Source organism: Astyanax mexicanus, chromosome 7 (assembly GCF_023375975.1).
Source record: "Astyanax mexicanus isolate ESR-SI-001 chromosome 7, AstMex3_surface, whole genome shotgun sequence".
NCBI lineage: Eukaryota > Metazoa > Chordata > Actinopteri > Characiformes > Acestrorhamphidae > Astyanax > Astyanax mexicanus.
This window is the reverse complement of record NC_064414.1, coordinates 39857380-39882116: the sequence shown is the minus strand read 5'-3', so window position 1 is coordinate 39882116 and position 24737 is coordinate 39857380. Positions and strand designations below refer to the sequence as shown.

The 24737-nt window shown below is 38.3% G+C and overlaps 1 protein-coding gene across 3 annotated transcripts in view; it reads right to left on the bottom strand.

The window, feature by feature from the left end:
* Positions 1-645: 645 nt before the first annotated feature.
* The window catches only part of LOC103037390 (inositol polyphosphate-5-phosphatase A), a 210562-nt gene continuing 186470 nt past the window's right edge, over positions 646-24737 (bottom strand). For 2 of the 3 annotated variants that reach the window (XM_022684630.2, XM_049481646.1), the window contains 5 exons: positions 21043-21116; positions 7534-7645; positions 3914-3982; positions 1779-1815; positions 646-1574 (listed from right to left, as the gene is read on the bottom strand). In XM_022684630.2, the coding sequence (XP_022540351.2) occupies positions 1525-1574; positions 1779-1815; positions 3914-3982; positions 7534-7645; positions 21043-21116 (342 nt within the window). In that variant the 3' untranslated portion in view covers positions 646-1524. Of the gene's footprint in view, positions 1575-1730; positions 1816-3913; positions 3983-7533; positions 7646-21042; positions 21117-24737 lie in introns of all 3 variants that reach the window. The other variant, XM_022684631.2, reaches the window with a different exon arrangement.

Genomic DNA, 24737 nt, shown 5'->3' with positions numbered 1-24737 from the left:
AGCAGTTCAGTATTTAATATTTCAGATCTAAATGACCCAAATAAGATAAGATAAAACACACTTCATTTCCTATGTTAACAGATACTGCATGTATTACTATGTTCCGCTTCAGTTCTACAGAGAACTTTACACAAAGTCTTCTCAACTTCTACCCAAGATACTTCCACTATCTAATCTATTGTACTATTTACTATTTTATAGCTTGACTACTTATACTCGAGTTTTGTTTAGGCTATTCTACCCACCTCTGCTTTTTTCACTTATTTTCAGCCTTGTCTTTCTATTCCACTGCACAACTGGCATGGCAACTCTTACTCAAAACTGTGTACAATACTTGGCACCATGATGCAGTAACAAAAAAAACAAAAGTCTACCTAAAACATCACATTCAGAACCATAATATTATTACACAGAAATAAGTTAGAATAAGAATAATAATGAAATAAACCAAGTGAGACTGCTATATAAAACAAAACCTTATATACTTTGCATGGTCTTATGGCACTGGTTAAAATAGCTTTGATAGGCTATATATAAGTCATATGACTGAAAAAGGTGCACTTCAGATGATGATATTTTGTTGTCTTTTTTTTCCCCATTCACGATTTAGATATTCGGTTGCATCAGATGACAGAACACTCAAGCAGTTGTCTCGCATTCATATTTCAGCATAACAATTTTGGTAAGAATTATAAATTATCTCGTTTAAAAAGTACAGTTTATAAAATGAGACTCGGTGGATGTCAAAGGCATGGCAGTGTGTGTTACGCACACGAGTCAGCAACAAATCAAATCATCTGAAAGAAAAAGAAAAAAACAAAGAGAGAGAGTAAAGAAATAATGCAATGCATTGAAATGAACTGAAAATACCTATCTATACTAACACAGAGCGACTGACCACAAAATCTGGTCAAAGAGAAAGAAAAACAGCACTAAAACCATCAACACCACTATGTAATAATAATCCAATGTACAAATAAACCTAACACTATACATATACAACAACTTTTTTTGCATTGCACTTTTTTTTTAAAACATCTTACACATGATATGGAAGTAGCTTCTATAATGCAGAGGCATACCTAAAATTGCAAGTATGGTCTTTAAAATATGTAGTACTTCTTAATTTCTATTAGAGTTTTGGCAACAAGGCTAGAACACGTAAAAAGACTTGTCCTTTGTGTTGTCTTGGCTTTTTTTTTTGAGAGAGAGAGAAAGAGGGGCCATGGGAGTTGGAGGGGTGATTGTCCATCAAGAGAGTGTGCCAAATTGAGAGAGGCATTAGCAGTGTGAATGAATGTATGAGTGTGTGTGTGTGTGTGTGATGTGCTATAAGTGTTCTTGATTGTGGGTCTTGAAGAACTCGTGTACACAATCTGCCATTTGTAGGAGCGTGACGGCATGCACTTGTTTCACTACGACTGGTCAGTCCTGCTGAAAAGTCTTATCTGGGTCTTCTGTGAACGACTGAGTGAGTGAGTGTGTGAGTGTCTGTCTGTCTGTCTGTCCAGCTGTCTCAGTTTCTCACAGGGGCGCTTGTCGGGAAATCCTCTCCACCCTTTGGCACCACGTCCCTGTTCAATCAAAAGCACACACACACACACACACACACACACACAGAATAAGAATTAGAATTCAAATGTGTTTAGAAACTCATGAAACTGTCATATTATTAAGTGGAAAAATGGGAAAAAAGCAGAAATAATAATAATAATAAAAAAAATATTTACCACATCACTGCACGATACAACACTTGTGCTTATGTGCATTAGGTTTACCTGCCCCTGCTGTTAATCGAAAGGACAGGAAAACAGGCTGAAAAACAGACAAAACATTAAGCAGTGAGTTTTTGTGGTGGCACTGGATTATGCAGGAATCAACAGGTACGAATACAAAACCCATCTATATACACCACAATTAGGCTTCCATCATAATATATTTTTCACTGGATGAGTAACAACAATGCAATAGTGTACTTTAAATAGAGTATAATAAAACTGCAATTCACATTATACTTTAACACTGACATAATTAATTGGATAGGAGTAGGTATTGCCTCAGGGGACGGCTTAGGAAAAGAAGCCCTGGAAAAAAATAAGAGACCGCTTAAAAATGATAAGTTTCTTTAATTTTACCAAATTAAAAACCTCTGGAATATAATCAACAAGAAGATGGATGATCATAAGCCATCAAACCAAGCTGAACTACATAAGTTTTTGCACCAGGAGTGACAAAGATATCTAAAAGCAGTGTGTAAGACTGGTGGAGGAGAACATGCCAAGATTAATGAAAACTGTGATTAAAACCAGGGATGTTTCATTTTCTTTGCATTATTAGAAATGTTGTCCGTAGTTTATAGAATAAAACAACCATGTTTAGTTTACTCAAACATATACCTAGACATATAAACTGAAGTGGTCTCCATTTTTTTCCAGAGCTGTATATCAGTTATTAGGTATTATCGTGTAAATGGCCAGCATGCTCATGGCATTGCAATTATTGAAAGTTGGAGCAAGACTTGATAGTGGGAGCCAGAGGAGTGATGGGACATTCCAATTCTGAAGCTGCACAGGCATTTATTATTGCTTAACACACAGTGTCCCATCTGCATCAAGAATAAATCATAGAAAGCATTAACTAGACATGAAACTAATTCCTAACTAAGTCCAGTCCAGTCCATTGGCAGTGTTAAATCAACACTGTTAGTGTTAAATCAACACTTATTAGTGTTACACTTTACACTCTCAGTGTTAATTTAACACTAACAGTGTTGATTTAACACTGCCAAATTTCCTGTGTCCCATGACTTTTGGCATGTCAGTGCAATTCTTTCCTTTATTTCCTATTTAAATAATAAGCTCATTGATAATTGTGCGCCTCGGTTTAAGTCACATTTAATATTTCCCATAACATCTTAATTTCCACAATTATACAGTTACAACCATTTTCATTAATGTAATGCAAAGACAATAATACTTTTTTGTATCACCAAAAGAACCTGGAGATCACAGACTGTCCACCTACTGACAACAAGATGCAATCAGCTGGTATAACAGTGTCCTGCCTGTGACAGATTAGGGTTTGTTACCCAGCCAAAGAAGCAAACCACATTTAACCAATCAGAGTCTTCAGGCAAAAAAAACGCGCTACATTTCTCTTATCTGCATATCGTCGCTGTCCAATGAAAAACACTTATCTCCAAAACAGCAACTTTACAGGATAGAGAAAAAACCTGGTAAACTTTTAATGGAAGTCAATGTAAATAAAGTTTATTTCAGGTCAATTTTGGCACAGTGTAAGAGACAGTTTGTCAGTTCGAATTATGTAGTAAACTAAAAATCGACAAAAATGAAGATGTGTTTTTCATAGGACAGCGACAATATTTATTGAAATTTAAGTCGCTCTATATAAGACTGTCAAACACTGATCAGTCAGGTAAAATGGTAAACTCTGATTATCTTTATCTAGAGTGGCATTTAGCTAGGGGTGGCTATATTAGGCAACACGTAAACAGTCAGCTTTTGTTTTGTCAATGTTGATGTGTTAAAATCAGGAAGAATAGGCAAGTATTACAATCTGAGACACTGATGACATTGAAATTGTGTGGGCAGAGCATCTCCAAAACATCAGGCAAGTTTGCTTTCTTCTGATATGCAGTGACCAGTACTCGTCATAAGTGGTCCAAGTGAGTACAATCAGAGGTGGTGACACCAAAATACTCACTGATACCATGGAGACCTCATCTCACAATTTACAGGATTTAAAGGATCTGCTGCTAATGTGTGTCTGCCTTTAGTCTACAAATAGTCTAATCTAATTAATATATTTTGTGCCATAAAAGATTTAACATACATTTCTAACACAAATTTAACACACATTTACCAATAAAAAAAATAAAATGGCATATACATACCTTGTGGTCCCCCATACAGACATTTGCTCCAATATTGTCATATGTTATTGATTTCTCGTCAGTCTCTGGCTGTGTACGACAAGTACAAACATGTAAAAAAAAAATTATATATATATTTATTTAAAAGGTTTTAAAAGTACTAAAAATATGAACTATAAATCTGTTTATTTAGGGAGTTTTAAAGACAAGTACAAATAGGAAAAAGACCCTTTTGTGACAGCTGAACATGCATAATTGTAGTTTCTTGACTCAAATGTTAGAAATGCAAAACTTTAAACACAAAGTTACAACAAAATAATACTGACATACATAAAATAAATATGTTTGGAATAACTGTGGAAGGTCTATGATAATAGAGCTGGTAATCTGAGGAAAGAAGTATTTCAATTTCAATTCACATTTCAGTGTGTTTCAATCTGTATTCTAAGCTATGGTTTACATTCATATATATGCTCAAAATGCAAAGAATTACAGCCACTCTGACTGGACCAGGTTGTCTTGTTCAAAAGTGATGAAATAATGAATAACATTTATTATAAAGGAAAAAAGGACAACTAAAACTTGTTTATTATAAAAAATATATATATATATATATATATATATATATATATATATATAGTAATAATAACAGTAGAAAAATATTTGACATACTCAAAATATATATCAGGTCTTACAGGGCTGTCTGTGATATGTTTATCTAATGGAAGACCTGCTTGTGGTTTTTGAACTGTATGGATTTGTATATCTTTGGATTTGTACAGCTGGCAGAGAATTCCAGCCGCTTTCTCTGAGCCTGGTGAGAAGTGCAGCTCAAAAGGACTGAAGAGCAGGAGAGCTTCAGAAAGAATTACAAACTTCAATCTGAATGAACTTCAAACCAATAACACGGAAGTGTCTAGGTCATCCTTGCACTCCTGAACACACCCACACACCGAGACTACCTTCCCATCTCGGGCTATGTTTTAACCTCCACACACACATAGGCGTGTGTGCGCCGCCCTGGGCCTCAGCTTCCCAGAGCACAGATACATTCATCAAAAAGAGACTTGATAATTTACAAAGGCAGCATAAAATTGTGGATTTTCGGGCTGCGTAATCTTTAGACAGATAAACAAATGACAGCGGGAGCCGGGGCTGCTGCGGCGCGCGCTTGACTGAGCCTTCATTACGGTGCGGAGCGGGAGAAGCTGCTCGGGCCGCCGCTGCCGGCAGACCTGCAGTGTGTTAGGGCTCGGCAAGCAGAAAATAACACGGCACAAAGTTAACGGAGCACAGCTTGATAGATGACGCTGCGCACAACGCTGTTTACGGGCCCATGTCTCAACAATCTGTAATGCTTATGCATTAGAGAGGGAGAGAGAAGAGGAGAGAGAAGAGGAGAGAGAGAGAGAGAACCCATCACACCATACGCTTATTGAAGATATCCAAATGAAGTACTTAAGGAGCGTGCTCAGGTCCCTTAATGGGTGTAAAGAAAACAAAGTGTAGCCTTGACTGGGAATGTCTATATGTGTCTCTATTCAGGGATTATGTGACATTGTACTTCACTGCATACAAGCTCAATGCAAGATAAGGCTTATTTGATGAGGGCAGGTATTTCCTGTATTTATGTTTGTACATTCTACATTTTCTTGTGCTTTATTATTCATAATAGGGTCCAAATTATTGAGTCAACTTATAAGGTATGGGTTAAACCATTGTTTTTGTATTTCCAACTTTCAAAGGCTTTTTGGTAAGACTTACAAAGTCTAGTCTGCATATCTGCTAAGATGAAATTATTTTTGGTCTGACGCGACAGGTATATGTTTTTCAGGGTAAAATAAGATTTTTTTAATATCACTCAAACCAAATTCAGACTACTCTCACATTAACACAACACTAATATTAAGTTTACATATTTTACAGTAAGCTTGTGAATCCTATATCTACTATTTAATTTACATAAATTAACAGTTTTGAACACAGAATATTGTTACATCATACACAGAAACTAAAGATGAAAACTGGGTTTATCCAATGTGTTTTTGATAAATTTACACACTGCCATGCATACATCATCATCTCCACTAACTAAAAGCAAGCAATGAGTGTGTATTTGAAATATCTGAAATGCAGAGCCAAAAATAATGTTATTGGTTTTGCTTAGTTCAGTTTGTCGATATTTTTTTGATATTTTAAAGAATGTTGGGAGATGAGTCTGAAATATTTTTGAAGGTATATTTAAGTTTTTTTTTTTTCTATGTTAGTCCCTTTAAGCAGTCTTTTACTCTCGTCAGTATATTTATTGTACAAGCACCCTATTAACACCCCTTAACAATCTGCCATACACCCCTCATAAAGTACAAGGCAGTTCTTCTGAGGTAAAAATGTCATCCAGCTGACATTACTGCCAAACCAATCAGCAGATTTGAATGGATTGTCAATAAGATTCTCCAGATCCTATTGGAATACTCGAGATCATGATGAGAGGGAGAGGGAGAGAGCGAGAGAGAGAGAGAGAGAGGCAGATAAATAAACAGACTAGAGTTTACTGTTCTGCTGCGGCTAAGAGAAGCTCTTACCCTGAGAGAGCAGCCAGAGGGACAGAGATCTGCCCAGCTCTATAGAGACTTATGAAGCTGTATAAAGCAGACATGCACGCCTGGCACTCTATAAGAGCAGGGCTGAATATACTGCCAGTGTGGACTATGAGCTTAGCATGGCAGATGAAAGCTTACACATACAGCACCAGCTCCATCTGCGAGCCTGGCACAACGAGGATAACCAGAGAAAAGCAAGCGAGCAAGAGAGTAGTAGTGAGCATTAGTAATAGCTGAACCTAAAGACACCAAGACTCTCATAAAATCACTCACTAAATAAACTTTAAAATTAATTTAGAAAAGGCTAAATGAAGATGCACTGCACTAGAGCGTTCACAACTGGTGTTTACTTGTGGTTTAATCAGAATAAATGTGTAGCTGGACTGGTTTAATCCATCAATTTACAGGCAATCTTACACCTATAGACTATGTGTGAGCTTAATCGCATTAATCACATTAATGGGTACAATAATACATTATTTTGGGTTGTGAAGTACATTGTGAAGCAGATAATAACCACATCAAGCACACAGCATAAAAAAACATATAAAAACAATAAAAAACTGACTAAGGAAAAGATGTACACATTACTTTTTTTTAAATAAGTCTATTTATGACAGATTTTAAATAATAAAAAGTGAAAGATGCAACCCACTGTGGTTTAAACCTCCAGTGGTTGATGAACACTTATATTTGCGTTATATTTGCCAATGTTTTTCAATGTTTCTATTAATATCTTTGCAATAACACAGAAGCTCATCGACTGCATCTTGCCAGGTCTAACTGGTGGGCACATATGTCTGTCATCTGCCTCTCCTAGGTGAATTCACATGCCTCTTAATGTTTTGTGTGAAACTGACGAATAGGCGCACAGGAAATCACTAATGTCTCACAAATCCATCAGTTAGATATGGCATAAGGTAAAAAAGTTAGTTCTCATCTGCACTGAATTAACCCTTTATGGTTAAGCAGTGTGTAACTGCAGTCAATGTGTGCTTTGGACGTTACAAAAAGTTCAGATGTAATTTAAACTGGACTGACCTTTAAGACCAGATCTCTCGCAGAACTGGACATGAGGATGCGGTCACACCAGGCAGGACATCGCGTATTCATGTACTGCTTCCCCTGATTGGAGTCCTCGCTGTATGGATAGCTGTGGACACACAAAAAATAGCAAATGTTAGGATAACTGTGACACAAGAACCACAACAAAACTGCCCAGGTCAGAATGCTTTTTCACACGCAGTGCACTGCCTTAAAAAAATAATTAATGAAACAATATATATATATTTTTCCACATATGTTTCTTCCCATTTTAGTCATTTACAATTTGCATCCACTGTCATGGACACCCCTGTCACTGGGAAAATTTCTGGCCAAAAGATGCCTTATGTGATTTGGGAAGCATCTCATTGGGCAGTTGAACATGCTTGGAGGAGAATATTATCTACCAGTTCTGTTGAATGGGGAGGGGGGACCAACTAATGCACCTGAGGTCAACTGTGCTCACTGGGTCTCCAAGCCACATTTGGCTGTGGCAACATCAATGATTGAACCTCCTGATTCCTGATAACACTGCCAATGCTTAGACATTCACACCACTTGGGAGTCCAATTATTCATACATAAATAAACACACTTTTAAAAATCTGAAAAATAAAATTCTGAAACAACCTAAAAGACATGTCATATTTTATATAATGCAGTCTTTGTATTTATAATTATGATTATAATCATTACTGTTATCGACATAATAATTGTTAGATGTTTCTTAAATGTTTAAACTTAAATGCTTGCAATTTACTAAGTTAAATTTACAGGGATCTTGGTTTTCACGAACCATAAAAGATTCTGCTTGTGTGTTTCTGTGTGAATATGATTGTATGAACGCTGACAAGATTTCCATAACCTCAGCTCTTCTGAGTACAACTAACCAAAAACAATCCAATGAGGAAAAGGCTGCTAGGAGACAAATATCCACTTGCTTAGGCCAATTGGCCACGAAAAACACACCGCATCACACGGACATGATGGCTAAAGCCCCTCATTTAACTAAAGAGAATCAGCTCCGCAAACAGCAACCTGGCAACGGCTCATCTGCCACAGCCCAGCTCCTCAGCAGCTGCTGCTAACGCTCCACGGTATTGGGCAGCACCATGGAGATCACAAACCCAGAAGGGTCAGGGGTTTGGTGAAGGCGGGGACTGGTGGTAGGGGGCCTAGTTAGCCCACATCCGGCTAGCACACAGACCCCTGACCGGGTGACCAAACACAAACCGGCAAGGGGGCTTTGCAGCAGGCCTGAGTGCAATTAGCATTGATGGCACTTTAAACATGTGGAAATGAAGGAGGGTTTTGGTATGTTAAGAAGGCAGCTGAGAAGATGATTCCCTGGATGAAAGAGATGAGGAAGAAAGAGACAGTGCATGATACAGGAGGATAGAGCGAGGGGAAAGGAGGATAAAAAGGGATAGAGATGCAGAGTGTGGGAATTTGGAAGGGGAGGGGGGTGTCTTCAAAGTGACCACGGCACAGCCTTTTTCAGGCTGGACCACACAACTGCCACAGGAAGTTTTAGCAGCGGTCACTGAGGCTGATCAAGCGCCTCCTCGGCTTAAGAGCTGAAAAGCGCGCTGGAAAAGGTCCTCTCGCATTCCCACCCAGTCGAAATTCCATTTGCTAATGGCAATGGAATTTATTATGGAAGCAAATGGAGTTTAAAGCTCTATTAACTGTGTAACATTAAAGATTCTGACCTCTATAAATCAATTTAAAATGTTTGCTTGGTGAAGCTTTTTAATCTGTCAACAAGTCACAAGTGCACTTTTGTGTAAATATGATTTATCTTGTATAAAATAGTGTGTATAATACTTTTAAGCATTTTAATCTTCTGGTTTTCCTAAGGACAACATACAATGGCACTAGAATCAAATTAGTGTTAACTGGACAAATGTTTAGATCTGACTGACAGTTTACACCAGTATTTGATGATCTGTTTATTGTATTTAAAAAGAGCAGACGTATTAATGCAGTGCTGGGCTACAGTGGATATTCTACAATTTATTCATTTTATAACAGAACTGTTGCAAAATAAATGTCATGTTTTTTTTTTCTGTAAAGCAAACCCAGGTAGACTAAATAGACTATAGACTCCATAGACTAAAAACAATGATTTATTGATACTGACATATTTCTGTGTGTCCATAAATCATGAAAATCAGTTAAATCGGTCTGGTTCATTAGTGAGTATGTAAAGTTGTGTGTGAATGCATGCATGTCTATATTGCCACTCTGTTAAGGGTGAACTCCCCATGGCCTAATGCAGTATTTAGGTGAACAGTTGTTTTTAGTTGAGAATAAAGGATTCTGTGGAGTGTTGTCTGTAAAGTTTTGTAGGAAATTCATTAAATTTAAGGGTTCACTTAGTTTACTGAGTAATGGCTCAGCAGAAAAAGCATGTAAACACCTTACAAGTGTAATCTATTACATTAACTCAGACTGCTGTATGTGCACATATTAATTGCATGCTGTGAAGTAGTATGTGTTTCTAATTTCTTCTATTTTTTTTGCATATTTGTTACAGTGGAATGTTTCAAATTATCAACTAATTTTACCCAAATTCAATTGACAGCTGGGTTTAATAAGACTAGCCACACCTTGGCATGATTACTGCCAGACCTGTTCAAATCAAAACACCACTTATATCACTTCAAACCCGTCTGGCAATATGAGACAGGCTAAAATTTCTGAATTTAGAGGTCTGAACAAAATGTACTGTATGTGTCTTTGATTTTATTTTATAGTTGCTAAATAGAGCTACAACGGTTTCTTTTCAGTGCATCACAAGAACAAAAAACAACAACAATCTGCATGCCTTCAAATCAATAACTCCATATTCATTCACTCCTTTATTGGCAGAGATTCCTTTTGACCAGCCACTTTTACAACCTGCCATTCTGTCTCTCACTCGTGAGTGTGCACACACTACACACACACACACACACACAGGCATGCACGCGCACACTCTCTCTGACAGAGCTGATCTAGATTACAGTTCTCTAATGCAACAGCAAACAGCGGTGCAGTGCAGCAGGGCGAGGTGATGGATGTGGGTGATTAGCACACACAAACGTATCTGCCAGAGTAAACTCCAGACCTGGGCGTGCGAACCGGAGACCGTCAGCCACTATCAGGCCCTTATTGCCCATGGCAAGACTAATTACGCTAATTAATGGGCCCGCCGCGATAAACTCAACAATTGCCCACCTGTGTCTGCGGGTTTTGGAAAGAGAGAGGGAGAGAGTGAGAGCAGACAGGGAGAGAGATGCAGGCAGTTTTGTTTAGAGTCAGTGTCTGCAAGAACATGTCCAAGTACCTATATAGACCTTACCCATAGGTCTGCCTGCCTGTCTGATTGGCCAGCAGAGAAGATGAAGGTGACAGTAAACGTTCTTTGGGGGAGTTTTAAAGGTAAAAAGTACCACTTGTGGTTCTCTAAAGAACTTTTATAATTGAATTTAAACGTTCTTTATGCTTTACGCTCACTCAACTGTAGTGTGAAACCAAAATGTACAAGACCAAACGTATCAAAACACATTCACCTCAGTTCAGACTGTAGTGTGAAAACATTATGACGTTCAAACGTTATCCCTAAAAACAGCTCTGAAGTTCTATCTCCAATAATTCCTCGCTTCTGGAGGAAGAGGAGTCCCGTCTTCCTCCCCTGATCCCACAAGCACTTAACGATTCCTCACCGACTGTGACTTTAATGTTTGACTGACTCCTGACATTATTCACCAGATCTACTTTTAATGTCACTGCCTTAGGCCTGCATGTCTGAGCAGCACAGGGACGAGGAGGGTCCTGCCAGTGTGTGTGTGTGCGTGTGTGTGTGTGTGTGAGCACACGTGTATGTGCACGTGTGTGTATGTACCTCCACAGGCCTATTCTGCCTCTTTTGCCTCTTTTGTCCCTAGAGCCCCAGTCATGTGACTTTCCCTGACCAAGCCCCTGTCCCACATCTCCTATCAGTGCCCTGAGAGCTGTTATCTTGTTCTACATAATGACAAATAAGTGACAAGCCAAACACTGGCACACTGAGACAGGCTGTGTGTAATGAGGGCAATATAAACTGGTGAATACAGACAGAAGAAAGGGGGGGCTGATAAGAGACAAGCTATTAATGAGCCATGGTCAGGGGTCACAAACTGTACTAAAGGGTGGAAGTCACCTGACGTGATCGGCATGCTGGGATTGGTGGAAGTTATTTAGGCTGTGAGAAAAAGGCGGGGCTACAGAATGAAGCTGGAATGCTTTCGATGAAGAACAGTGTGTTTGTTTGCTGTCGTCAGGGGAGTGACAATTGGAGTGCCCAAACACCAACACACACCAATGCACTCACACACCTACACACACACACACACACACACACTCATTCATTCACAAAAAATTCAGAGCCTTGTGTGCTTCTCAGGATCATATATACATGATAGATACCCATACAAGCGAAAGTATTCAGAGTATGTGTATACATTAACTGAGCAATTTGTTTTCACTGTTTGTATTTGAATATTCAGATACTGCAAAAATATGATTGTGATTATTTAGTGCACATTTTTATTATTATTGGCTGTGTGGTAACTGCACTACGAAATTTTATAGATAGATGTTTTTGATAAAAAAGAAGGCATATGAACTGCTTAATTATTTGAAGGCATCATTGGTTCAAATCTCGGTCATGTAGCTTGCCATCAGCGGCTGGAGCCCTGAGAGAGCACAACTGGCCTTGCTTTCTCTCTGGTGTCTGTGAACTGATGTATCAGAGCTGAGTCTCTCTGAGCTTGCTTCCGAGTGCGCTGGCTACTCGGCTATGCTACATCAACAGTAGTTTGAAAAGTGAAAAGAGGAGGATGTAATGTATCAGAGGAGGACTGGCTAATCTTTACACTCCTTGTGTTGTGGCATCACAAATGATGGGGGATATACAGCTAAGTAAAAGCTGAGTAACAGCTGAATGGGTGGGACAACTGGCCTAGCTAAATTGGGAGAAATTATTTAAAAAAATGGAAATACATTTATATAAAACAAAACTCTTGCCTGGTGCAATCTGCACAATATCAGGAATCCCAGTTTTCCTTTCTAACAGATTTTTTGCATTTTTTGAGTTTACAGTGATTTACAAAGGCATTTAGAACACTGCTAGACTAGTGACTATATATTTTTTTACTAAATACATTTGATCGGTATCTCCAGTTTGCATACCATGATTCTGGACAGTCTCAGGGCTTACCACGGCCCTGACCAGGAAGAAGAGAATAAGACGACAAAACAAACCTTAATCTTACTTGATAAAGTGGATATATAGTAAGAGTTAAACTGTACATTTAAAGGCTGGCAAATGCATCGCGTTAAGTAGTTTCAATTTCTTGGCAAAATGCCATAACTACCCATAACCCACAGCTAGCTGTAAGCAGTGTGCTTTTCATTAACCCTCCCCCATGTCCCACATACTAAAACAAAGGTTTCCTTTCAGGGGCATCAGAAGAGTGAAACAGATACAAATAGACTCATGTCCATTTGACCTGACTCTCCACTGCAGAGCTTATACTCATCTTAATGTTATTCCCTGGCTGTAATGATTAATGTGATGGCACTTAGGACTCTGCTGTGTCACTCTGAGGTTGATGAGTGTCCAGCTGAACAGAGAGAAATTGGGCCAGATATCTTGTCTCTTGTCTCATTCTTTCTGCTGGGACAACACTTAAGACTAAGACATCTACTGTATCAGGCTTCATTAAACACACGTGAGATCATTGCCCTCAAGTGAAAAGGAACAGTACAGTGTGTTTATGTGGTGGGAATAAATGGTCTCCTTCAGGTCACACACACATGCACAGGGACACAAACACTCCATCTGATGCTCAGCACAGTGGAGAGCTACTCATCTAAATGGGTGACATCATTCAGTAGTTTCAGAATGGGACTGGAGAGAGTGGTGAGGCAGAGGGACATAGAAAAAGAGAGAGAGAGCATTGAGATGGATGGAGCTTGGGATGTCACACGGACAGTGATCACCACCACCACCATCACTACCATCACAATGACATCAGCTCCCCTAGTGTCCTTCTAGAATATGAATACACAGTAGTAAAACCATTACAGCGTCATAAACCCCCACCAATGCAGAGTGAGTATATAAAACTGTGAATATACATTGTGTACAGTGCACGGTATCCCCTGTGCTCAAAACACAAGCGCTTCTGAGACCCTTTTTGACCAAAGGTTCTCATGGTCCTGGTTCTCACATGTGGAGGTTAAGTAGAGGCCGTGAATACACTCATTTCTGAGGATTTTAGGAGTGCTGAGATGGACTGAGTGGAATTTGAGGCAATCATGCTATGATGAGCAAATATTGAGAACCTGATTCAAACTATAGCCTTATTCCCACATCATCATTGGCGTCTTAAGCTGTTTTTAAATATAAACTTCACATATAAATGCGAATTGGGTCCTGACGTTTTCCTCAGAGCTGCAAGTCGAGTACAGCTAGAGATTTTTCATGTCAGAAATGTTCTTACTACAGTTAAAGTTACATGGTTTACGCAAGGGGGTGGTGTCACTGTAGCACATGCAGTAAGCATGGCCTACCGTGGACAGCTCTGAAAAACTCACATAAGTGTTCACTCTGTACAATGAGAACTTAAGTATTGTTGAATTCAGAATCTAATAGCACAGCCAGTGATCTGAAACAATGTAGAATGAACAATTTTTCCAAAGTATAATGTTTCCACTTTTTTAAAACCTGGATTATGTATTGCCATGGCTTAACAAGGCTTTTACTGTTCATATAAATAAATTTACCTTAACGGTTAAAGTATTTGGACATCTGACCATTCACTCGTTCCTCCAAAGTCAAGGGTGTTAAAATAGTTTAAGATGGAGTAGTCTGGGTTTCTTCTAGATTTTGCTATTAGGACTTTAGAATCAAATTTAGCAAATAGAACATTAGTGATGTTATTTTATTGGATGATCAGCACCCCACCTTATACCTGACTCTCTCATCCCAAATGTTTTGGATGAAGCATCATCATTCCAGAGAATTCCAGAGAGAGTTCCACCGCCCCTTAGCACAATGCTGGTGGGATATGTAATCAGGTTATGCCTGGCATTAGGCATGGTGCCAGTAGGTTCATGTTTATCTGCTCCAATAAGACTATTATTGGAAGTATTTCTATAGGTGGGGCTAGACAATCTGTGGGAAATAACTGTAGGATGGGATACAGGCCAGGCTAAGGAATCTCAGTAACAAGCCATATGTGCTTTGGATCTTCATTAACTATTGGCAGACTGCCCAGTTGATCACGCCTTTTAATGATAAGATAATGCTGTGTTCCATTTACACCAGAAGTCGGATGTAAAAGCTGGAAATGACATCACACGAGTTGACGATGTTCCAGCTGAATATGCAAAAAAAAAATGAGCTAAAGACTACAGAGTTTGATAACTGGTGCACCAGATATATGACTTTGGGGTTGGTGAGCATTTTAGGCCTTTCCAAAAAGGAAATCCTGTGTCCTAATACTGTGTCCCATCAATTTTGAAAAAAAAGAAAAAAAAAAATCAGCACTGCACTGAATATGAATGTGAATTCTGCCAGTCTCGCTTTACTGTTTGCAAGGACAATTCTAGCCAGATGCTGCCAGTCACAATCATTACCACTTACTGTGCCTTTAAGGATGATCTAGTTTCAGCAGCATTCTTCGGCATTCAACAAATTCTAGAGAAGAATCGCACAACACCCAACCCCAGGTTCGAACCCTCCAACCCCATCGCGGTCTGGGTCTTGGAGAATAGCTCCAACCCACTAAGCCTGGGCCACATTGTTCTAATCCTTAGATATGTGGAGGGCTGAGGACTGAGGGATTGAAACTGAGCTGTTGGTTTAGCTAGAGCCTTGCCTTCTTTCCCCTGGCAGCACACTCCACTGTGTTAGCTACACACTGCCCCTTCTCTTCTCCTTCAGAGGAGAGTCACTCTCCAGCTCATCCTCATGGAGCTGTGCATTTTGGTAGATGTACGCTGAAGAGTTCTGTGCACTCCTACAGCTCCTCACAGTCATTCTCTTCAGTATCAGTAAATGGTGAAGAAATAACAGTAGGTCACCTCTGCCTTCACCTGCCCTCAACTTCTGACCTTCAACCTCCAACCCGTGGCTGCCTGTCTAGACTTGGCAAACACACAAGTCGGGAGCCATTCGCTCTTTAAAATATTTTTCCTGTGTTTTCCTATGTGTTTTTTTTAGAATCTCTTCCTCTCTTTCCATACCTCTGTAAAGAAACCTTGGAATTGCCAGAAGGAAACAGCGGCATCCGCAGGTCAATGCTCATCATCTCTCTTTCTCTCTCTCTAATGTCCATTACCAGTAACCCAGTTAGCGTGAGAATAAATAGAAACTCTTTCCTCCAGTCTTTCATTGTCCTCTAAATTCCCACAGGCCAATTTCTCCATTCAATTTCACTATTGATTTTACACAGAGAAGACTACAATAAAATCATACGACGACTCCGCTAACTGCACTCCCTTTAGATCAATCAGAATATATCACTAGGGCAGGCCAACCAATAACAAGGATCACTACGCTCAGAAAAACATAACATGCCCTACAGTACACTGATGCACGCCAGCACATACACTCAGAGCTGGACTTTTAGAAAATGTTAAACTTTTTTTTTTCATTATAGCATACTATATAATGAACAAACAATAACATAGGCAACTTAGGCAAATCAGGACTAAATATTTGAGTTTTATTTAATACTTTCATATCATTAGTTAGTAGGTAAGTTGGTGTTGGGGCAATATTGCATTTAGCTTGAATTGGAAACATTTTGCATTCTTAAGTTATTCTTAAAAATATATAAAATTTACAAAAAACAAAAAGAGTGGGTTTTTGTTTATAGACTTTTTTGGTGTTGCCATAGTATATATAGTTTAGTATTTGGTAGTGTGGTACTACACTGAGCCTCAGAACATGCATTAAAATCCTGATATTAGGGATGCACAAAGATATCAATCATATCAGCATTAGAAAAGAAATGATTAAAAATAGTGTCAGTAAACTGCATAAAAAATATGTAGCTTTGGAAAAATGTATAGATTTCTATAATGATGTTTGACTATGGATTTAAGTCCAAAAGAACAGAATGTTAAAGTGACACTAAACAACTGCATGAAAACATCTACATTTTATACATTTTGTAAAAATTATTTTCATTTAATTGAGATCGTGAGATGCACATAAAATATCAGACAATAGCATTAGCACAATTAACTGATACACTATTCAATATTCTACTCAATATCTGGATGTCTGAATCTAATCAACATTATACAAAATTAGTTTATATATATATATATATATATATATATATATATATATATATATATATATATATATATATGTTTTTGGAATAATTGAATGTGTTTATATTTCCACAGATGATTGGTGCAGTCGGTCTGGCTCCAAGACTAATGTTGGCGAGAGAGGGCCAAATTCCACACACTCGTGCCTCAGCGCTTAGCCTTGTCAGAAACCAAAATCACACACACTCCTCTGTAGGGCCCAGCTCTGTGAATTTACAGCTTGTAACACATTCTTTAAAGAAATGCTCACACGCCGTGTGTAAATGGACGAAGACAAGAGCACACGTCTCTTGGTCAGAGGTGTCAGTGTTGTGTGGTCAAGAACAGCCTTTGACCTGGAGACGGGACACCGCACTGAGATCTGACCTTAAAGTGTTCAGCACCTAAACTGGAATTTAGGTAAGCAGCGAGTGAACAGCATCGACCCACCGCCAAAAGACCTCAAACACAACTAAAGAAGACTTACTGTCATGTAAACCTTAGAATCACATTAAAACATGTTCAGCTAATACACCATCTGGTTATGATACAATATCTGCTACTGGAATTACATAATACGTTTGATATTTTAATAATAATTAATAATAATTTGTAATAATGAAACACAGAACTAGATAAGGGAGTTCAGACATTTTATTTAATGTGAGCTAAAGTATTTTGGGAAATTTATCCCACCATAAATAAATAATTTAGATAAATAGTGAACAATGTAAAAGTATCAATGCACAATAATACTGCTACATCACTCCCGGGTTTAACCTCCACTTTCCAATGAGAGAGTGTGGTTTTCAAAGTTTGATTGCGTTTAAGTTCTGGAGAACTATTTATTTTCACTGTTTTGCTTTCAGGGTTTGGGAATAAGGTCTGAGAGTGTGAAGAACGTTTTGAAAAATTACAAAAAATTCTTCACCTGATGTAAAGGTTTTTCGCTCTCACACATTTCTATTAAAACATGGTTCTTCTGGGGAAAAAAAACAAACGTGGTTGTTCTAGTGTATCACTCGAACACATAGGATGCACATTTTCTCTTTTTAAACAGCGTAGTTACTAATTAACTGTCAAGATGTTATATAGAAATAGTATGTTACAACCATATAGCACATCAATTTGCACTTAATAAGATAAACACAGCTAAAAAAAATGCAATTCCAAACTGAACAGCAGTGCATATCAGTGTTTTCCTTACCTGGCCCTCTCCTCTAAACCTCTCCTCTAAACACTCACTACTGTCCTATCCATCTCACTTCAGGAAAGCCTTATTAATGATCTAATTAGTTGAAATCAGTTGCTATCATAATACACAGGTTAGGAGTACTCCCAGATAAGAGATAATAGATGTACCAAACCTGGTCTGCTGCTGATATGCAATATTTTAAGGAAGAAAAAGCTGCCTTTATAACATGAAAATATGACTACATTTATATAGTTTATCAATTAAAATATTTCACATTTTCTATAGCATAACAAATGTTACAAAATGCAATAAACTAAATAAAATGCAGTGCACTAGCCCAACGTCACCTTAACATTCTGCTACAATAAATTAATCAATATCAGTTTAAAATAATGATCTGCTAATACTGGTGTGACCTTGTGTAAAAAATCCTTGAGCATGCCTATGTGTGCTAAGATTCACTGCCTCTTAAATAGTGTATAACTTCAGTAATTACACACCCTCAATATACAACGACACAAACAGCCAAAAAGGCAATAAATGTCAGATCACACAGAGGGGCAGTTTACGGATTGTGTTTTCTATCAGATCTAAAGCTGATAGGGTGGTGAGTGCTAGTGATTGAAGGAGGTGTGTGTGTCTGTGTGTGTGTTTGTGTCGTGCGTGTGAGTGCTCGTCCTTCCGTGGCCCTGTGCAATAACCCCACAGATGGTCCGGGGTGTTTCAGGGCTGTCCATTTGATGGAGAACAATTGCTGAGTGCTTGATTGCTCAAGAAGCACGAGGCGTATCTGACAGGGGGAGGGTGTGTGTGTGTGTTTGTGTGTGTATGTGTGTGTGTGTGTGTGTGAAGCCTGTTTAAGTTTAACTAAGCTGTGTCTCTTCTCTCACCTCTGACAATAATGTGGCTTGTAGCAGACACTACTTGCATCAAATCAAATTTTATATACTCCTTAATGGCTTTGGATTTTTGATTCATCACTGGCGGCAGCGCGAGAGCATGGTTTGCCTCCTCTCGCCACGCTGCTGCTCAGCCATTTCTCATAGCAGGCCTGACTATTCTGGATTATATACTGGAGACAGATGAGAGCAAAAGTCACACAGTGTAAAAGCCTAATAAATCCACCTGTCACTTATGCAAAGCCATGTAAATGGAGATAGCTGATTAAGACAGTCATTTAAAAATAGACACACATGCGTGCATGCTCTCTCTCACACACACACTCACTCACTCACTCACTCACTCACACACACACACACACACACACACACACACACACACACCCCTTGGCCCCGCCTCACACACCAGCCAGTGGAGCAGTTTATCAAGTAATTATTGTTTGATTACAGCATTTCATTATCTACACTGATTGAGTCAGCGCTGACGCCAAAGGTCAAGCACCATTAGCACGGGCCATGCTTCGGCTCTCCGCTGCTGTTCTGAAAAGCCTAATTGTACATTCATTTGTTTGAAGAAGAGCACACGGAGAGAAAGGCTGCTATGGAATATTAATGTTGTTCTGCCTCACACAAGCGTGATGAGCAAAAGAAGAAGGGGCACGTAGTCCAAAATTACCCTGGGGCAATCTGTTGCTGTTTGTGCATATAAAGGTCTGAATGGTGTACAATTTCAGTACAGTGTCAGAAAATCTTCAGATAAAACTTCTGAAACAGTGTTTCAATGTTGCTTACCTTGGTCTCTAGCAGGGGTTACCGAATGATGGAACCCATTCAAAAATCACTGGATCTTTTATTTCTTTTTTTACACTATTGTGGGGCATTGTACATACATTTATACAATATAATTTTAGTTCTGCCAAGGCAATTTTAACCCAAAAATGATAAACTCTGGAGATGTAAAACCTACACACCTGAAAATGCATATTGCTACACTTATAAATTATAGATATGAGCATCAAAAACAAGACTCCATCCATGTGTATCTGAATACACGTTTTTGACCTCATTCTGATCTCTCGCCCAGACAAAAATGCCATTTTGGTGAGTGAAAACCGAGCCTTTTAAATAACTTTTTGCAAGATGAAGCTATTTTTTACAGTGCATTCCATTTAGATAGGGAGAGCAGAGTTTTGTAAAAATGCTGATGTCACAATGTATGCATGTTTTTTTGGGCTGAATCTTAAATCCCTTCTTACTCCCAATATAGTGAACAACATGAGGCATAAAACTACAACATCTACCATTTGAACAAATGAATAAACATAAATACTGTTCTATTACAAATGTATTATGATCTGTTTAGATATAGAATTGGCAAACACACTACATAAGGAGCGGAGTATAATGTTTGCATAATGTCTGTTTTTTTTTCTTTCTTTAAAAACAGAGGCAGGAAATGTATGTTTTTTTTTAAATATACAAATGTGTGTATGTTGCCCAAAAGACACCACTGAAAAACAAACCATCAAGTCAAGTGTTTAATGATTCAATCCTTCCATAATAACCCATGATGTCAAACATCCTTTACATTTTTACATCATCGTTAACTAAAAGTTCAGAATGTTTTTTTTTTACTTATCCCAGTAAAGCTGCCATTTTGAAATGACAAGGTCATTCGTCTGTGACAATCTATTAAATATAACTAATGTTAATTAAATTTTATGTAATAGTGTAATAGTTAATAGTTCAATAATCATTTTTAACACTGCACATTTTTAATCTCAGCTTGACATCATTACATTATCAGATCTCTTATAAATATTACAATATGCTCCGTCACAGGAACTATTACTCTTTCATTAACACTGAGATAGCATCAGAAAACAAACTTACCAACTATTACAAACATGTCTTTCACGCTTTAACCTCGTAGCAGTGCTTCTCAGTACTCAGCAGGTGACAAAGTGAACAAACATCACACGACAACAGTGACTCACGGGTGAAAATGTAATAGTCCAGATATGAGATATGAGAAGAAAGGAAGTGGAGGCCATACCTGGGAGGAAAGGAAATCTCCAGCTCTTGTAGACGATCCTTAAAGACAGACAGCTCTTTGTCAAACTCTAATAGCTGTAGAGATAGAAAAAGAGACAGGAAGAGAGTCAAAGCCCATTTCTTAAGTTTTATGGGCCCAAACATTTAATATACAGTACATTCTTTGCTATCTTTGCTAAAATTTATATATTCACTTACTGAGGTAAGATGTGAGTGGAGTGATATTCAAAGAGTAATGTAATTCAGTTTTTAATGTAACTTTGTCATTAAATTGATACAGATTAGCATAGTATAACAGAGCACTGTTTGAGTAGATCAAACACAGAAACAAAGGCACACGGCTAATAATTAAAATAGATAACAGACAATACATATCACACAAACCAACAGGGGGAGCTGCTTATTAATAACTGCTAATGTAGCTTGAGGCCATTTACTTTATTTACTTTTATTTGAGGTCCAAATAGGAGAAACAAATAAGCATGATGCCTTCAGGCCATTTTTTAAGACTTCAACATGATAAAATGAGGGTTTTACAATGTTGATCACTGTATGTCTGTGTGTGTATGTATTCTTTGACACTGTGCTCTATGAACACACACCACAATAAGTGTGTTCATAACACTTGATTTGGGTGTGTGTGTGTGTGTGTGTGTGTGCGTGTGCTGTTCATCAATCATGCTCCCTCCCAGCTGCACACTCACTGAGGGAGTTGAGTTGTCTGAGACGCAAGGATGACTGAGACAGGCTAAAGCCATTAATCAAAGCTGAGCAGAATAATTAGCCTGTGTGTGTACACATTAATTATGAGAGAGACCAACAGGTACAACTGACACCTGCATCACTGCCTCATGTGCGTGTGCTTGTGTGTGTGTTTGCGTGTGTGACAGCTACTTGAAAAAAGTAATGTGCTCTTGTATTTGTTTGCATAATGGTTGTGCTGGTCTGCAACACTACAGAATTCTTGTGTGTGCGCGCGCGCGTGTGTGTGTGTGTGTGTGTGTGTGTGTGTGTGTGTGTGTTATTTTTGCAGGCAGTGAGGTGTTCAGGCAGTCTGTGTGGTTCAGGAGGGCAAATAAGAAGCATTCATCACGTTACCAGAGTGGACAGACCGGACCCCCCAAAGTTACATGCTTGAGTACATACATGAACCCTGTGTATGTCTAAGGGAAGAACACTCCGACTGAACAGCATAGATGTCACTATCGATTATATCAATAACTGGGTAATTATTATTATTTTGTAAAATAATTGAGTAATCAACTCGAGTTAGAAGTGAATAGTTCCACATTCTGTTGTATTTTATAAGCTAGAATTTTATTTAAAAACTCTAAATAAGTCTTTGAAAAATTCTGAAATTCACTTTAAATATTTGAAATGTAAAAATTAACAAATTTGTAAAAAAAAAATAATAATAATAATGTTATTACTATTTTTAAATGTTGGCTGATTGCCAAGTTGTTTAGATCTAAACAAAATCCTTTTCTTTATATGCATTTTAATTCACACAACTCTGGAAAAAAAAGAAAACACTTCAGTTTCTGAATCAGTTTCTCTGATTTTGCTTTTTCTAGGTACATATTTGAGTAAAATGAACAAGGTTGTTTTGTTCTATAAACTACAGACAACATTTCATCCAAATTTCAAACAAAAATATTGTATTTAAAACATTTATTTGCAGAAAATGAAAAATGGCTGAAATAACAAAAAAGATGCAGAGCTTTCAGACCTCAAATAATGCAAAGAAAAGAAGTTTATATTCATAAAGTTTTAAAAGTTCACAAAACAATATTTGGTGGAATAACCCTGTTTTTAATCATAATTGTCATGTTCTCCTCCACCAGTCTTACACACTGCTTTTGGATAACTTTATGCCACTCCTGGTGCAAAAGTTTAAGCAGTTTAGCTTGGTTTGATAGCTTGTGATCATCTATCTTACTCTTGTTTATATTCCAGAGGTTTTCAATTTGGTAAAGTCAAAGAAACTCTTTTTTTAAGAACTGTATATGCAGAGTTTGCAACGGCAAGCATTTAATTTTACCTCATATAAACTCAATTTTTAATAAAAAAAAGTGTGTTAGTCTACAGTGGAGCTTGGAAACTGTTTAAAATTATAGCACAACGTTATTTCAGGAAAGTGGATAGGTAATGCTGTGAAGTCTGTTTTGTGAGGTGTGTGTGTGTGTATGTGTGTGTGCGTGTGTGTGTGTAAAGCAAATGTTAGGTAATTCATTTAGCAGCGGTGGGACAGACAGGGGAACCTGAGGGCTGAAATTTCACACTACATTTAATCGGGGCTCAATTAAGCAGAATGATTTGCTGGTCTGATAGGTCAGCAGTAAAAACTGAGCTTCATACAAGTTCAAGGGCTCGCTGCATTATAGAAACCGGGCAGTTTGTCAGCTTGCAATGACCTTGAGGTTCTAAAGGGATATGAAGGAGATCAAGGGGGCCAGTGCTGAAGACAAGGGCCCTCAATAGGGAAGTACCATGAAGAGAAAAAAAAGTCTGCACAGCCTCAAAATTCTCACATCGCCTCAATGGGCTCCCCCACGTAAATCACAAGGGCTTTGATTACTCTGGAGCTGTGCCTTTCCACAAAACTGCAAAGTAAAATGTCCCCTGGCTCTCTGCTGCACGATGCTATGTCCCCTGCTATAATTGTGCTTTGATTTATACTTTGTCAAATACGGCTCTGACAACGCCTGCTGCCATTAAACGGCATCAATAAGGGCAGGGTGAGAGGTCATTTAATTTGATTTTTACGCTGCACACTTTGCCTTCATTGCTGTGCCAATATTTCCCCCACTTTTATGATGTATTCATTATTTTGTGTCAAAACGATATAGTGTCAGCTCCAACAGGACAGAGCAGAGCGAGGGTGGACATTGATCACCTCCCAAACACTGCAACGTCAACCCGGCCGGCATGAATCATTGATAATGTGATTTTAAATGAAAACTCATTTGAAATATGTATATATGAAAGACAGAGGCTTCATATCTTACATCAGTGCTTAATCTTTAATTATATATCATTAATCCATATTCACATTTTCAAGAGTGGCTTTCAAGTAGACGTCGGTGCTTGAATTTGTATACCTCAAAAAAAAATCTACAATTTTGCAATACATGTTTAGACATAACTGATACTTTTCACAGCTTCTATCTTTTATCTTTTATCTATCTTTTTATTTAATAAGCTTTCTATTTAACAACAGAAGAAAAGAATGAATAAAGCACACTATGTTTGTGTTTAAATGTGTGTGGACACAGCTCCTAATGAATGGATTCAGCTACTTTAAGTTGTACCCATTGCTGACACAAATGTGCCAATGCACATATTAAGCCTGTTTAGTCCTTGTAGAGCAGGGGTCGGCAATTAAGTTTGGCCGCGGGCCACATTTTTTCCAAGCCATTACATGGCGGGCCACAAGCACTTGGGGGGGGGGGGGGGTGGGGGGTATGGGGGGGGATTGGCGGGAGCGGTGGCGGGAGGGCGCTCTTAAAATGACAAGCAGACATTCAAGTGGGCTGATGTGGGTGAAATCTGTGGACTGACCATTGGGGGCGCTATTAATGATATACCTGTTTGTTAAATAAATAAAAAAAAACGAATAAAAAAAAATAACAGAATAAAGAAGCTAGCAGTTATCTAACAGCCCGTGGCTCTATCAAAAAATCTTTAATAAATTTT